Source organism: Lycorma delicatula, chromosome 1 (genome assembly GCF_047948215.1).
Source record: "Lycorma delicatula isolate Av1 chromosome 1, ASM4794821v1, whole genome shotgun sequence".
NCBI lineage: Eukaryota > Metazoa > Arthropoda > Insecta > Hemiptera > Fulgoridae > Lycorma > Lycorma delicatula.
The window spans coordinates 327,105,551-327,123,486 of NC_134455.1; the positions used below are offsets into that span (position 1 = coordinate 327,105,551).

Consider the following 17,936-nt stretch of genomic DNA (forward strand, 5'->3'; position numbering starts at 1 on the left):
ATTAAATTTTATTAACACAGTGATCAATACGTTAATAAATTATTTAAATTTTCAACAAACAAAAATATATATATATATTTATATTCTAACCAATCAGGGCGCATCGTGATTTCAGTACAGATGGACAGACAACAAAATTTCAGCATTATATATAAGATTTGGACATGTGTGTATATTATATATATGTATTTATATATTAATATACATATATATATATATATATATATATATATATATATATATATATACATACACACACACACATACACACACACACACACACATACACCTACATTCAAATCTTATGTATATTAGGGACTCATTTTACAAGAATCTTTTGTAACTTGGATATTTAACTTAAACTGCAGTTTAATTCTATAATGAATACATTCTATAATCAATACATAGAAGAATATAAGTTCTACACCATACTTCAGATTCATTATTTTTTCATTCTTTGCAGATAGGTACTATCCTTTTTTTGTATTTTATTTAAATGCATCATTTATTAGAATTAAGATCAACAAAGAAGTCACAAATTTTTGGAGAGGCTAAATTTTGATTTTATGATATTAAAAAATAAGAATTAATTAGTACAATATTATATAATTAACAGCCACATTAATTTTAATTCATTAAAAAGTAATATCCTGTGAAAAGAAAAATGTATTTGCTAAAAGCAGATTACTTAATTATCAGCTGAAATATTTTTATCTAATAAACCTAACATTTGTTTGTCAAGCACAGTATGTTTTCACAAAATGTCTTAAATTGAGAAATTGTAATAATAGCTAAATTTAAACTCTTATAACCATCTAAAGCCTTATAAAAAAAATAGTAATAATAAAGTTTGTTTATTATAGGAATGGAAATAAAATTTGTCAGGCTTGTATTTCATGATAGATCATAAATTAATAGATTTTAAATGAGTAGCAATAAATTACATATTTTAATTGCATTAAAAAGTGTGCTTTATACAAAGAAATTGCAGTAATATGTAAATTGAACTTTACTGCATATTATTAATCCACAACAGAGTTCAGTCAATCTAAAAAGTAAAGTTATGAACTTAATTTTTATCACATGTAAAGAAACATTATTTTGTGTATCGATATAATACTAAAAATAAAATGACCCCATTTCATAGTTTTTATAAAGTATCTATTCAATAGTACTACAACAGTATTCATATTATGAATAATTATGTTTTGTGTAGTATTATTTTGACTAAATCCTGAAGTCTGAAAATATAATTTTATTTTATTCCAACATATCTCATCTTATATATTATCTATCACGTATCTTACGTGATAATTGTAAACAAAATAGATCTACAGTAGTCATAGATATGTTGCTGCAAATAACCAGTCATCTTCATGCAGCCTTTGTAAAAGTCACAACAAAGTACATAAACTTGTTATAATGCTGATGTGTTACACGGTTTAAGAATGTACTTTTGTGTCTCAATTTCAGAATTTAATTATAATTTTTAAGTTTTATTTAATTTTTTTTATCGCTCACTCTTTTTGTTTGCAATATTTGTGAAATTGTCCTTTTTTTATCCATGTTCTAAAGTGAATTAAATTTCAATCAAAATGTTGTTTCTTTTAAGTTTAGAGCTGTTTTTTTCTTTTAAGGCTTTATCTTTAACTTACTATTTATCCTTATGAATTTTATAAAAACTTTGATCTTATTTTAGTTGTTTATCATCAATCTGTTTTCATCTGTTTGCTTTACATGTTGTAAATATGTTATCTCCCTGATTACAAATGACGACTTCTGAAATTGTTAAACAGGGTGTAATACTGTTAAAGAGTTTTTTATATGTATTAACTTTTTTTATTAATTCAGTGATGTTGGCCTTGTTTATAACAATTTCCATAAGATCATGCGCACTAAAATTAAATAATATTAAGCATGTGGAGATATTATATTGATTTATTTGAGGCAAAATATTACATCATTTGCTCCTGGCATGGACTATAGTATAAAACCTTAAAATACTGCTAAAATAATCCTTTATATCTTAGCCCAAAATAACAGGTAAATTGGTCATTAGAGAGAAAGCGTAAATTTATTTAAATTACTCTTAAAATTGAATGACTGATTTGATTTTAGATATTAACTTTTAGGTGGTTGAAGATTTTTTCCAGTATTTGCACACTTCTTTATAAAATCTTTGCATCATATTGCTTAATCCGTATAAAACTAAATAAAAGGTAAAACATTCATTCCTTTGTAATGTGTTAAGCCAGAATGGCTTGAGTAAGATAATTTGGTTGTGAAAGGTTATATTATAGTTGAAAAATTATATCAGAGAAGTGATTTAAATAAATAATTTTAATTTAAATTTGGTGAACAAATGACTTAAATGTAAGATTTCATTTGTCATATACCATCACTTCTGTACTTCACACATTTCTTCCATACAGTAATAAATCTTTTTCTCAAAATCTAATCAAACACTAATCTTTTCACACTAATCTTTTATTTTATCAAATGATTAGCCTGGCAAAATAACTTAACAAAGTATTAAAAAACCTGTTAACAAAATTATGACCGGTAAATAAATTGTTAATTTTTAGTTTCTGAACCATTGAAAATGAATGTAAATAAATATTGTTCAATACTTTACTACTACCTGATAGTTTTAAATTGGTTGTCATATTGACCGATTTTGGATTCTCTGATGTTTTGTTTGCTTGAAGTATTATTAGTCATCTTAGTGAGTGATGGTCAAATTCATTTTACATGTTAGGAGCACATAAAGATTGTTTTAGTGATTATGCCCTTTTATGAAGACACACCTCCATAAAATGCTCCACATGCTGTTATATGAATTAATAAATTTGAGGAGGGCATGCCTAGTATTAATGATGTTACACTTTCTAATTACTCAAACAGATGTTTATTTAATCAATCTGTCTTACACTTGCATCCTACACAAATGGGCAGATACAATCTTTTATTAATTTTGAGCTACTATGTTTAATAATTTGGACGAGTATTAATGTTCAAGAAAACTCTTGAGTCATCTACTAATTATCCCTTAGTTCACCCACAATGTGTGCTGTCTGCTCTAACCAATGAATTTTTTCTGACTATTCAGAAATTTTATACTTTTTACTTGTGTTTGTTTGTGTGTGTGTGTGTGTTTATAAAAATCCCCAAAATAATGAAAATAGTAGTTAAGGATTTAAGTAAGCTGAATTAGCTCATAATTTGAAATTTATTCAGTATCATTAACACATTTGTTTCCTTCAAAACTGATATTTTACATTTATTATTTAATGATATAATAATTTGATTGTAGTATGAATAAATTTGTAAAAAAGTGACAAGTATCGGGATGTTCCCTCGCAGGCAACCATGCTGAAGAAAAATAAGATCAAGCGCCGGAATACGGAGCCAAACATCTTACCTGCTAACGGGGAGGGGGGCAAGAACGACGACTAACCTCACATACCTGATTTGCAAGCACTTAGTCATTAGTGAGGCTTCACTTGCATGTGCTCTGCACGAATGACAGAAAGTATTAGGGGTCCATGAATGTCACAGAATACATCTGGTCCCGTAGGAACTTTTAATCATTTCATTTGTAAAAATTTTAGTATGTAGGATATAGCCCCGCTTTTCTGCATGATTCAGATTGCTTTATCCAGCTAATTTTTTTTAATTTATTTACATTAACACATTTTATATAGCTTACGTTTTGAAGAGGGCAATAATTAATTGAATAATGATTATTTTGAGAAAAATTTTTAAAATAATAAATTATTCTGCTCAGTCTAAAGTCATGTTGCTTTCTCATTTATTGTATTAAATAAACAAAATTTGAAAATTTAATTATTTCATCCGTATACTTAGAGCAACAATTTTAAATTGATTAAATACATTTAATATGATTCAAATATCAAATAATTTCAAATCTTCCTTATTAGTACTTTTTCAAAATTTACTTAAGGTGTATCATTGTTGTTTATTTTTAATATATAACATTTAAGACCTCTGTAACAATTCTTTAGTAGCATTTATGATGAGAAATCATTGAACTAATTTTTGTTATAAATGAAGATTCTGAGTAAGACTAGAAAAGTCCAAGTAGAATTAAAAATAAAAGATTTGTTTAATATTTCTCTTAAAAGGAACATTATGTTAAGTTTCAATCATTTTTAAAGCTGTAATTTATTAAATCACTAATATTACATTTTTTAGGTATCTTATTCAAGAATTAGTTAAATCCACTTAATAAACAGTATTTTATATAAAAGTGATCCATTCCTGTATGTGTACCTGTAATTTAATTTAGTAAAAGAATTTTAAGTATTTTTCAGTTGCAAGACCTTACCTGTTAATAATTATTTTTTCTTAAGGCCTTAATGAAAATAATAATTATTAATACATCAACACAATTGTTTCATATAAAAGTAAATAAATAATATTTTTATCTCTTCTAGAGCATATTTTTATAGTTGATATATTATTTATTAACCTTTTAGATAAGTTATAAATATAAATTATACTTTATTAATTTTTTTTTAGATGCTTATTTTAAATGCAGGATAGAAATTTAATATAAATTTTTGTATAATAGTTTTCATTATTGATAGCTTGGCTGTCAGATAAAAACTAATGAAGGGATCAACAGTTCAACTGTTTAATCAGCATTTATTTGTTTTATTTTTTATAGGCTAGAGTACTTAGTTAATTCTGTGAATGAAGTTTTTGCTCTTTCATTGGACACAAATGTTCTTTACTTTGTTTTTCATTGGTTTTATCTAACACTTACTATTCTATCAATTCTATTTATTGTAGGGAGCTTATGTTGTAAGTAAATTTTTCAAACTGTTAGTGTGATTCTTTAGTAGTCGTTATTTCTTGTTATTATAAAATAGGGGCTTCTTCCTATCAATATAATATAGCAAAGTAATGCGTTGAGCAAAAGAAAGGTGATAAATCTGTTATCTTTTTCCCCTTGATTTTAAATAAGTTAGTAAAATATTGAATATTCTTTGTATAATATATAATATTCTATGTTTTAAGAATTTGTTTTTTTAAATTATACTTTTTAAAACTTGTGTTAATATCATCTGCAAATGCTTTATTACAAAAGCATTGTCATTCAGTGTGGTGTCCAAATCCCAGTAAATTCAGTGAGAAAATTTATCTAGCAAATTAGCACATGCTGAAAAGTGATGTAAATAGGGGATATAAGAATTGTTACAGCATGGTTTTATTTTTTATAGAATTATAAATTTTGTGTAAATTATAAAAATTATCTTGTTAATAAAATCAATTATATAAGTAAACAGCTTTCGACAGTAAAATATTATTACAACTAATTACTTGCAATAAAGAATTCTTTCTATGATTAACAGATTAATCCTTTTATTAATTATCAATTTGATTCTATAATTTTGCTGTTGTAAATGATAAAGACCTAAGTTTTAGCTGTTTTTTGTTTCTCTTTTAGGAGACTCATTGATTCATGTTTTTGTGTTTATTTCAAATTACACAGTTCAGGCTTATTAAAATCACCTCAGTTCCATACACTTATAAGTGTTTCTTGCCAGTAGCTTTTATGTTGTACAGCTGTATGACTTTTTATAATGAATTTTAATTTTTTCCTTAAGTGGTTAATGTATAGGGTATTTTATTCCAAATTTAGTAAACTAACTGTTGAATTTTTATTTATCATACGTTAGTTAATAAAGCACGTAGTTCATATTTAACAAAAGTTTCTTAAATAATATTTCTGCAAGCAAGTATTTAATCTGCAGAATGAATTGCCCAGTAACAAATTGAAAAGAAATGTATATATTCTGTTAGAATTTAACCTCGTATGCCCTCTTTTTTTTTGCACTTACTTTTGTTTGTTTTTTCTTTCCCTGCCATTTTTATCCCATGATCAACACCTAGGCGACAATGCTGAAGAAAACAAAAGGAAAAATGAAGCGGCGGAATACTGAAACATTCATGGTGCAATCTCCAGGGAACCAGTTGGCACTGCGCCTACCAGAAGAGAATGCTGCCTTCTGAGGGTGGTGTTGTCACCTTGTGAACTGTTCTTCCTGATCTCATGTCTGCAGCAGACCTCATTGTATCTAGTCTTTCCTTTCCTTTATTGGGCATGGGTTTACACATCAACATAAACTGCATTTAGCATAACTGCAGTAATGTTAAATATATATATATATATATATATTGTTAATTTTCACTAAATATAAATTAGACTTATTTAAGAGTATGAATGTTAAACTGTAATGATTAACTTATTACATAAAGTATGGTATTTTTACCAAATGACGGAACTCCAGTTTTAACAAACTGGTTTGTTTGTGATGTGAATCATAGCTGTAGTGAGTTGTTACTGTGTCATTACTGTTTCGGTTACTACTCTTAGAGTTTATTTTGTTGATGATGTAATATTTAGTGCTTATTATTTAAACTGTGAGCGACCTGCTAAATTAAATGTTAAAAAGAAAAATAAGAAAAATGCATTTCATTTAGATTTGTATCAGCAGGTCGCAGTGTTAACTTCCATTGTTTTAATTGGAATTATGTAAAGTTTATATTATTTATCAATTGTTAATTGTTTCTTATGAAGTTGAAAAAAATTGAAAAAGTTGTTAAGTGTGTATTTGCGCACATTATAGGAGAAATACATCGTTTGTCTTGATTGATAGTCAAATGGTTATATTTCTCTGAAAAGTACGCATTCTAGTCATGTTTTATTTTAGTTGATGTCATACCACTGATTGCTGGTAGCAGCAATAGAATGAACAGTATTGTTTTCTGGTTCTCGTTTAAGAGTACAAGAAAATATTTAATCATTATATTAATAATAAAGTGGCATTGTTCTTTGGGGCAATCCTTAAATGAAATTATTCGGCTTAAACTGTCTAAGAGTCTTATCTCTTAGTAAAATGTTTTCATGATCATGACATTGTCGACTCAGTACTTTAATGTACTAGAAAAACAAACTTATTAACCTGAATTTGAAAAAAATAAAAGTCTTGGTGTCATCCCTACTGTGTTGGTTGTCTGAAGTGTTGCTGATCGCAGAATGCAAGTAAAGATCAAAATTTCAGCTTGTTAATGCTTCACTGCTGCTGAAACTGGTAACTGGACCTTACTGCGCACTCTGTTGAGGTAACATTGGAATAGCACAATGGGGAAGCACATCAGCTCTCTGATCTTGGTTTATAATAGGGCACTGAAGGTGAAATGACCTTATGAGACTTAATGAATGAATTACATTTACTCCAGTTGTTCTGTAGATATAAGAAAATAAGTGTATGTGTGTATATATATATATATATATATATATAAAATTTTAATTGTGAATTTTCTGTGAAATAAGATTAGTGCTAAATTATTCAGTGTGTATCCATAATAAGTATATGGATGGACTAAGTCACATTGATTATTGTGTTAGTGCTGTGCTGAAACACTGGAGGGATTCTGAGAATGTCATTGTTTGTTGAAATGTATATGGATTTGTAAGCCCTTATAAGCAAAAGTCAGGAACTGATGATAAGACCAGCGTAGTAAATACCTCTCTCCTGCTAAATGTCTTATATCTAATTATTTTTTATCAGATGCTGAGCGGTCCATACTAGAAACAACAGTTCTGTTCACTCTATGGTAAAAAAAAAAAAATAGAATTGTTGTTTCATGGCTGATATCGCTTACTCTTCTAATTTTCTTTGCGGGAGACTACCTCCTCTCCGGATATGGATGTGAGCCTCCCTTTTCCTTACCAGCCATTAGTGTTTGGGGCTCAGTCTTTCACAGGTCGCTTATCCGGGGCAAAACTCGTGAAAGATACACACTAGTGGCGGGTATGTGAAGCTATATGTTTTAATTGCTTAGCCTCATAATGAAAAGTATTTATTGATTAAAAATAAATAAAAGGCTCTGTACAATCTTTTTTCGGTAAAAGAAGATTTAATTGGTGTGATATATAATATATATATATATATATATATATATATATGTAATATATAAATATATATATGAAAGTGTTACCGTTTCAGCATTAATTATGTGACCACATTGCACGAACTCACAATGACTTCCCGAAAGTAATCAACTGTATTTGTGTAGCTAAACCACTACACAAAGAATTGAGTTCAGCTGCAATACGGTGTCTTTAACATATTATATTTATCTTCTCAGATTATTATATGTATAATTATGATGTCATTGAAGATTAATAGATAAATAAAAGTGTGCGTATATAGGCAAGTATTAAATGTAATTCTTGATGAATTTTAGTCTTTTTATTTAAGTCCTTTACATTTAATTTTAGTTGATCACATGCTATCTAATTAAATTACTGTTATGATCATACTGGAAATTCATATTATGATTTTAATAGTTTTTCTGCTTAACAGTTTTGTAACAGGTAAGTATTTCTTTAATTTTCAGTTCAGGTAAAATAAATTTCAATTTTTTTTTTTTTAGTGTATTCCAAACAGTATTGCTGGAGGAAAAATAATGGAAAATTATATACTACAAATATACAGTCAGTTCTGGTTTGTATATCAGAGGAAAGAGTTACTAGGATATTACCACCAAAGATCCTTAACAATATAAAGCATTCCAATTGAGCAGAACTTAATTCACCAGATTTGAAAGAAATAATCAGATTAGAAACCCCTCATTTTACTCCCATCAATTTTTGAAAATTTGAATACTAAATGAAACATTTAATACGGAAAATAAATGAAATTTGAAAAATTTTTGCGGGGGAACATTGTGTGTGTAGACAAATACAGAGTGATTATAAATTATTAGCACATTTTAGGTGTTAATAAAAAAAATATCAAAGTAGTGTACTTAAATGCGGGTTTTATTGTTGAATTGGGTAATTAAAATAGTTTTTTTTTACAACACTTATTAATTTCAGATAAGTTCCACATAAGCACCTTTTGTGGCATGCAAAATTTATAGATTATATTCAGTTTCAAGCCAAACACTTAGAATTATCTAGAGTTATATTAATTACATCTTTAATTCTTCTTTTTAGTTTATTAATGCTGATAACCTTTGTTGCGTATACCCTGTCTCTGTTATCCTGTTGCGTAAATCCCCAAAGCAAGAAATTGAGTAGCTTAACATCAGGGGATTGAGATGGCCAGGAAATTGTTCCACCACAGCCAATCAATATTTGAGGAAATTGTATATGTAAGTAGTAGATGTAAACCCCAGTGTGGTGTGTACACCATCTTGTTGGAAGTAAATATTGAGTTGCTGATGTTCAATTTGTGGTACTGTATACTCTTGTAACATGTCTAGTTAACTAGTACTAGTAACCATTTGCTCAGCGAAAAATAATGGTCCAATCACTTTATAAGCAGTCAACATACACAAAATGTTAATTTGGTGTTTGTCAACCGGCATGAAGATTCTCGCTACCCCAAATCTGGCAATTATGGCAAATAATGTGACCAGAAACATGGAAGATAACGTCAAAGATTATTTTTTCTAAAAACTCTATTAAGAATGTCCACAGAAAAATATAATGGTGTGGTTTATAATCATCTTCAGTTGCATGTACCACTGAATTTTGTATGCCTGAAGTTTTAGGCACTTGTGTAGAACCTTCACGATTGTTTGTTGTGGTATTCTCAGTTCTAAACTCGCATTACAAGGCAACTTATCTGGGCTTTTCTGAAAAGTTTCTCTCACTCAATTTACTCTTTAATAACTTCCTCAGAGACAGGAGCTCTGCCAAGACATTTTTGTATAACTATATTTTCTGAATCCATAAACTGCTATTACCAATGGTTAATAATCTTTATTAGGATAATCATGGCAGTACTAATGTCTAAGAATTGATATCTAAGTACTGAGAACTGTAATAACAAATCCACTTTCATGAAACCAGTGCTCAACTATGAGCATTGCAATGCTGAACTTAGTGGCTCATGGTAGTCGTTGCTCAGCTGAGATCCCTCTGTCATTACATCACGCCAGCATGTTCATTCAAGGTATCGGTAACTATACTACCTACACTAATGTTTGAAAAAAACGTGTACTACATTGCTTTGTTCATTTTTTATGAGCCCCTAAAATGTGATTAATAATTTATGTTCACTTTGTATATTACAAACTGAGGTATATTTGTCCAAATTAATAACAGTAATAAAATTTAAAAAAGGAGAGAATACTGTATTGTAGAATTATGAAATTTATAGATTCAATACTTTATATACATCAAAACTGATTGAGAATTAAAGCCGATCTCTGTGGTGGTCTTTGTTTCGGCCTTTCATCCAGAGGTCCTGGGTTTGAATCCAGATCAGAAATGTCATTTTCATATGGTATAAAATTTCTGTTTCATTTCCCATGTATAAGCTTCAAAGCTTGTTTGGTAAATTAATCATAAAAAAAACCGTATTTATATAATTACAGTAACATCACAATTTCATTTTATATGTATACATGCATATTTTAACAGGTCCAGAAATGTATTCAAGATACAACTAGCAAAAATTCCAGCCTGATTTTTGTTGTTATGGTAAAAATGATACTTCATTGAAGTTCTTGGAGCACAATTTATAGTCAAAATTAGTCTTTCATAGGCTTAACAGTTACTTTTTCTTTTAATAGGTCCTAGAACAGTATTTGCAGTAGTTTCTGAGAAAATGTTTTGTTAAGCCCAAAAAATTGGGATTAAAAAAAACACTTTTTTAGAACTGATGTAAATTTATTTTGTTTAAATTGCCAACAAACAATTGCAACTTTATAGCGCATTTTGAAGAAAATTTAATTCTTAGAAAGTTGGTGCAAGTAAATTCTACTGAAAACAAATAAAACTGTTAAAAGTAAGAAATTTAACTTGTATTCAAGATAAAACATGGCAGAGGAATGTTGATTTTTATGCTAGACCAAAACTCTTTTTGATGTTTCTAAAAAAATGTAGAAACAGAATTAACTTAAAATAAATATGAGTAAAAAAATGGAATAACCTACATAAATTGTTCATTTACATTTGTCACACCATTCACATAACTCATTCTGAAATTCTTTGGGTGGTTCTCCAAATTGTATCAGGGTTATTTCATAAAAAAACTTATATACTGAAGTTTTCATAATACTCTAAAATTGGTGATCCAATAGCATTAGGTTAGATAACATTTCCTACCAAATTAACAAGGGATGGGTGGGGATCCACCACCTCGTATTCAGTTGTTTAAATAAGTTATATTCAAATAATTCCAATCTTCTTTTCAAAAGTGTGAAATCCTCTCATGTTTGAAAATCATTTGTCATCTTGTTTATAAAGGAACATATTCTAAAAATGATGGTAAGTTATTTTGCAGGAAATCTTTATACAATTTTTTTTTGTAAGGCATTCATAAATAATAAATAATCCAATAATTTTTCCCAAACTAAACAATATTAATATAGAAACTACGTTGGAAGGGTTACTTTGCGCCACATTAATTTTTGAACTCATTTGATGAATTTTTAATTCATTTCTTGAAGAAATTACCTTATCGGTAAATGAAAATAGAACTTATACTTTATGATTTGTGTTGAAGCTAATGACAGAAATTTAACTAATGCGAGATCTGTGGATAATAAATTTTCAACCATCTACAAGCAGAAAGAATAACAGATGTACTTACAAAATATTTGTCATATTTTACTATATGAACAAGCAGACTAATAAGAAATTTGGTTCTCACAACTTTGTTTAACATGCTGAATCTGTTTCTTCAATGCAACATTCATTATTGTGTTAACAGAATTTGAACACTATGAAAATTAACAATGAAGTTCCAGAGTAAAGCCTGTGGAATGCAGTATAATTGATTTTGTGATTGAAAATAATATGAAAATCTTCAGAGAAATTTATGTAGATAGCATTTATTTGTTGAAGATCCTGAAGAGTGTTCTTTAGAGATCAAAGAGTCTGGGAGAATAGTATCTATCGTCTATCCTTTTAATGCATTCTGTTTATTTTAATATCCACATTAGTTGTTTGATGGAAGTTGTAATATATGAGATTATATTAGAATATAAGAAAAATCCTAGTAGTATTAACTGAAAGTCTTAAAGTTAATTTTTGAAAGCATTTCATAACATTTAGTTAATGTCATTAACTAGTCTGTACAAAAAAAGATGACATAATAATTTCACCTTTTCAATGCTTTCTAGGTTTGAATATTAATCAGTAACATTATTTAGTTGTAATCTATTTCACATATTATTAAGTTTAATAGATGCAAAAATCTATGCCAGATCCTCTCCAGATACAGGCTACATGCATTGTAATCAAGGATTCTACATACAAGAGCTATAATCAAGCCTTGTGAACAATCCAGACTAACATTGTTTTAATTGCATTAAAATTTTTAAAAGAAGTAAGGTTATGGTAGATGAAACCTATTGAATATCTTGATCGTTATTTATGCAAGCTGCAAAAGGAAATCTCTGGTCAAATACTGCTATCAAGTCATGGATAGCATGTACAAATTGGGTGTTGGAACTGTCCAAGAAATACTCAGAACTGAGATACTTGCAGCAATGAAACTATTTTTGTATGAAATTCCTTTAAGTTCTCTTGTAAAATAACATATATAATGGGATGTAAATTAGTATATCTAATTAGATCATCACTAAAAGTTAAGATGTTTACCTCTGAGAATATAGTAAATGATGGGATTGTGGTATTCCAAATAAACTGAAGGCTGTCCAAGAGATTCTTGATGCATACAATGCACAATCACCCTCCAATAAATCCTTTGTAATGAATGGTCCTTTTGTTTTATTAATTTATTCCACTATTTTACAATTTAATAGTACACGTAAGTCATATGCCTTTTTTTAAGCTGTATATGTTGAGCCTGCCTGATTGCAAATTTTAATGGCAGTATTGATAAATATATAAATAGTCCATTGATGAATTTTATTAATGGTATTATGATGGATATCAAAAAGTCATAATTTTATTTTCTCAAATGTTATTGATAACGTGAATAATTGTAACAGTAGTACATCTATCTGATTAGAAGATTATTTCAAGTAGATGAGAATTTCATCAGGTCCTGTTCTTTCATTTTCCTTTACTGGATTTTGTTTCTTCCTTTGTTGGATCAAGGGTTATGCCAACATTCCTTGATTTCAGTTGAATCCAACTTTATGAAGTTAACATCATTACTTGAAATGTAGCAGTAATTATTATTTAACACATAAATGTTCTTAAAGTTCTGTGCAAATAGTTACAAATTTTCTCGTGGTCTTTAGAATGCTTCATCCAAGCATATAACTGCCTGAAAGATATGATGGATTCATCAATGAGTAATATACTGTTCTTAACCTCAATGATACTCCTCATATCCTGTAAATTTGAAAATCTAATTTTTTTTTAAATGTTTTAAATACGCTTTTATTTAACTAATGAAAATACAAAAAGTACTGAAGTTTCACCTTTTGGAAATTATTGAATTAAAGTATAAATTGTTCAGAAAAATTTTCCAATATAAATATTTTTAAAAATCCACTAAAAAAGCAAACTTAGCAAATTATCAATGAAATGATTATATAATGTAATACAATGAAGGGTACCTGACGCTTTTATTATTCATAATATAAAATATGATAGAATTTTGTTAAATTCATTCAATGTGCATTATTATAATTAAATGTAGCTGAAAAATGAAATAAATAAATGTTCACGTAAAGGTATATCTGCTACTATGAATAGAAAACAAATTTGTAGATCATCATCGATATAAAATTTTATTTGAATTAGAGTATATTATAAACATTTATTCTTGATTTAATATGAAAGTGAAATTAGTTTTCTTTTTCTAGTGCACCATTAAATAAATTTTTATTGGAAAATTTTTTCAAACAATTTTTTACTTATTCAATAATTTCTAAATAGTGAAATTTTGGTACTTCTTTATAACATTTTAATTAGTTAAATAAAAGCATATTTAATTTTTTTTATTTTATACTTTTTAGACTAAAAATAATTACTGCTACAATTAGACAGTGTATTATCGTTAAAACTTTTTGAACTCAATCTCAGGGAATTGTGTTAATTTATCACTTTTATAAATTTTGTATAAATGATTACATAACTCTTCACAATTGTGTACAATCAGATGGATTTCTTCTGAAATATAATGTAGCAGTATGAATCATAGACTCAAACATATTTATACATAAACCTAAGAGCAATGATTATATCCCATCTTCGCATTATAGGCTATTCATCTTTTTGGGTAACAGAAAGCACTGCATACTAGCACTCTGCATCGAAGTCTTCTGTACACAGTGTGGTTGTGTACAAATTTTCTATGAAAATAGATTTTTTATGGAATTTTTTGTTATCATTGACAACAAGCATGTTTGCAGAATTTAAGCCTTCAATCTCTTATGGAAATAGGTTAAATATTGCTGACAAAATTTGACTTTATAAAACACATAAAATGATTTTATTGTTATTATAAATAACTTATTATTTACTTCTATCTTCTCAAGTACTTGAGACAATAGAAATTAATCCTCAGATTCATAAATCAATATGTAATCACCATCAACTTTGTAAGATCCATGACAAGACTGTAAACAGTATTGTTAATGAGACCAAATTCAAATATTCTTAACCAGCTTGGTCATAATGATTGATATAGTCTAATGAAAGTAAATTGTAGTGAAATAATTTTTGTTTATTTATCATGCAAATGCTTTATGCATGATAAATTATGAAATTACTGGCAAATTATTTGCATGATGTAGAGTAGTTTTAGAGCATTTAAGGTGATCCATTCCTGTATTAGAGATTTTTCTGTTTCCATTTTTTCTTCATGTTTTTTCTTCAGTCCATTCTCCTGTGTTGTTTTTTCTTTTCACCTAAAGGAACCTTTAACTGAAAAATGTACTTTCAGTATTCTTTTTGATCTTGACAGTCATTTTCTGCAATGTTGAATTTTTGTGCTCCTATTTCATCTGTTTAACATAGCCACTTTGACTTTTACAGTTCCAGATTTTATTGAAAATCTGTTTGTTTAACCTTGATTGGTTCATTCGGACCTTGTGTCCATAGAATTTTAGTTGTCATTTTCTTATTGTTTCTTCCAGGTCTTCAGTTTTATTGTATATCTCTTTATTTGATCTGAGTCTGTAGCCTTCTTATGTTATTCTTGGTCTATAAATCCTTCTTAAAATTCTTCTGTGTATCTTGAGAAGATTTTCCTTTTCAGTTATATTTGTCGTTTCCATGCCGTACAAGATTACTGGTCTTACAAGTGTGCTACAATACCTTAATTTTGCATTTATAGAAAGGTTCTTTTTATTGTAAATATTTTTTGTAAAACATTTAGTTCTAATTTGTGTTTTTTGGCCTCAATTACTAGTTTATCTGTTCTGTTTCTACTAATTATTTCTCAAAGATATTTAAAATGGTCCGTAATCTTAATTTTGCGATATTTTATTTCTATTGTTTTTTTGGATATTTACTAGCATTTGTAATCATTTCTGTCTTTGAAAAGGAGATCTGCAAGCCTGTTTTTTTTTAACTACTTTCAATTGGTTTATTGCTATTGTTCTGATTCTCATTCTTTGTTCCTATTTTTGCAATTGAGTCATTTTCCCAGAAGGTTTTCATGACTAAAACAAAGTTGAAAAGCATTGGTGAAGACCATATCCTTGTCTTACTCCTGTTTTTACTTGGAATGGTTCGCTGACTTCACCTAGAAACTTGACTTTAGATACAGTATTGGTTAAAGTGAGTTTATTAATTGTATGATTTTTCTGTAAACTTTGTATTCTTTTAATGTGTCAAATATGGGTTCTCTACCTACTGAATTGTAAGTCTTTTGAAAATCAATGAATGAAATAAAGATGTCTTTTGGCCTTGAGTTTTAATATTAATTTTAGACTTAGGATTTGTTCTGCTCAAGATCTGTTTCTTCTGAATCCACCTTTACATTTACCAAACTTTGAGACGAAATGTGGTTAAAGTCTGTTAAGAAGTAGTTTGGAAAATAGTTTTAAGTTTTTTACTACTTTTCCAGTTTATTGATGATCTTTTTAAAATAATCACACTGAACTGGTTTATTCCGATCAAGTATGCTTTATTTCTTGTCAGTTCCTTTTAAAATATACTTATGATGCAAAGTATGTTTCCTCTTGCTTGAAATGCAAAGTTCTTTTATTGGATGAGATTTGTTTATTTTCAGTTTCGGCTTACCGTATTCTTATTATATTAATTACTCATATTCTTATTTTATTTTGGCAATATCATTATTACCAACAGCTGTTTCAGGTACAGTTTTCACAAATACCTCAAATCTGAACTCATGTGGATTGGATCAAGGATTCAGGTACATGAATACATTACTATCTCTAAGCTCTGACAGGAAATTCTCCATTAAATCATTGTGATTTACCAGATTTAGAGTTATTTTTTATTTTAATACTTTTAATCTCATTCAACAAATTATTGATGACCAGTTTCTGTTGATGAAATTGATTAAGGTGCGTATTAAAAAGAACTATACTCATATAATTGAGTTCAATAGAATTACATTCATATCAATAACATAGCAGACACTTTTCATTATCATTTCTTAAATTGAATAAAAGATTTATCAAGCTTAAACAATTAAAATTTCACAATGAATTTGACACATGTATCTATCCTAACAAAACCTCCAAATATTCTCAGATTTATTTTTTCCACATTTTCATTTACATACAATTTTCTATAATTACAAAAAGTATACATTATAATAGAAAAGGAATTATTAATAATTTTAAAATAGATGCAGGCAGCTTAAATAGTAGTTGCAGGGTCATTCCATGTCAAGTGGACCAGGGGTCCCCAGTCGACCATTTCCGAACTTTATCAAATTTTGCATGGACATTCGCTCTGGTTTTAAATGCCAGTTTACCAAATTGTAGCTCTATATCTGCTATTGCTGATTTTCCATGATCTCTTGAAAAAAGGTACTTACTGGTAGTTCACGTATACATGCAAAAAATTCTAACTTTGACTTATAATTTTGAAGGCAGTAATTAGGCTATAGGTTTTAGTTTTAATACATTCAGTTAACATTTTATGCTGAATTCAAATATGTTATTCACAAGTTTCTTTTAGCATCTGTTTTTGAGTTATAGCAGCTGAAATTCAGCTAACAAGTTGTTGCAACATTTTTTAAGTCAAATTTTGAGCTTATGTAATTACTTATCTAATACTTTAATCGAACGAGACTTTGTAACCTGAAAAAGGGCATAATTGTGTGTAACATCCTAAAGTTTCAAAACAATGGGAGGCTTATGTCAGGAGATATTCATCAACAAATTTGGTCAAAAATGTTTTAGCTCAATTTTTTACCTACGTTTGAAAGGTTAGATCTCAGGTATAGCTTCTTAGATTTTGTTAGTTTTATATTAATTAGAGAGAGCAATGTTTAAATCACAAAATCCATGCAGTTTGTTTTTTAATACCTGTTGTTTATAAGTGGCAGAAAAACAGTTGAAAGATAATGTATTTTTCACACAGGGAGCAAGTTTTCCATAATGTTTATGGATTAAATGAATACTGTAGTAGAAAGTAATTTTTTATTAAGTAATACCATCCATCCGTTTTGCTGTATGTTAATACAAAGTTGTTAACTATATTAGCTTTACCTTGCCTCCTAGTGAATACAGAGGAGACAGTTTCAACTAATTGTATCTGTTACAGCAAGCATAATTTCTTAAAATATTTATTACAGAAAAACTAAAGTGATAAACAAAATGAAATATAGTTGTAGTAGTAATAACAGAGTGCAATAAAGTATTATAATATTATAGAACACAGTAATTTCAAAATAAAATAAAAATATCTAAAATAGTCAGAAACATTTTACCGCAATATTTTTAATTCCACTTAAGCTTAAATTTTTTCTCAATCATAGACTGGA

At 28.0% G+C, this 17,936-nt stretch overlaps 1 protein-coding gene across 1 annotated transcript in view; it reads left to right on the top strand.

Moving 5' to 3' along the window:
• LOC142334231 (diacylglycerol kinase theta) overlaps positions 1-8,265 on the top strand; it is a 159,376-nt gene extending 151,111 nt beyond the window's left edge. The window contains exon 19 of the mRNA XM_075382083.1: positions 5,920-8,265. Coding sequence (XP_075238198.1) covers positions 5,920-6,039 — 120 coding nt within the window. The 3' untranslated portion in view covers positions 6,040-8,265. The remainder of the gene's footprint in view (positions 1-5,919) is intronic.
• Positions 8,266-17,936: the final 9,671 nt, after the last annotated feature.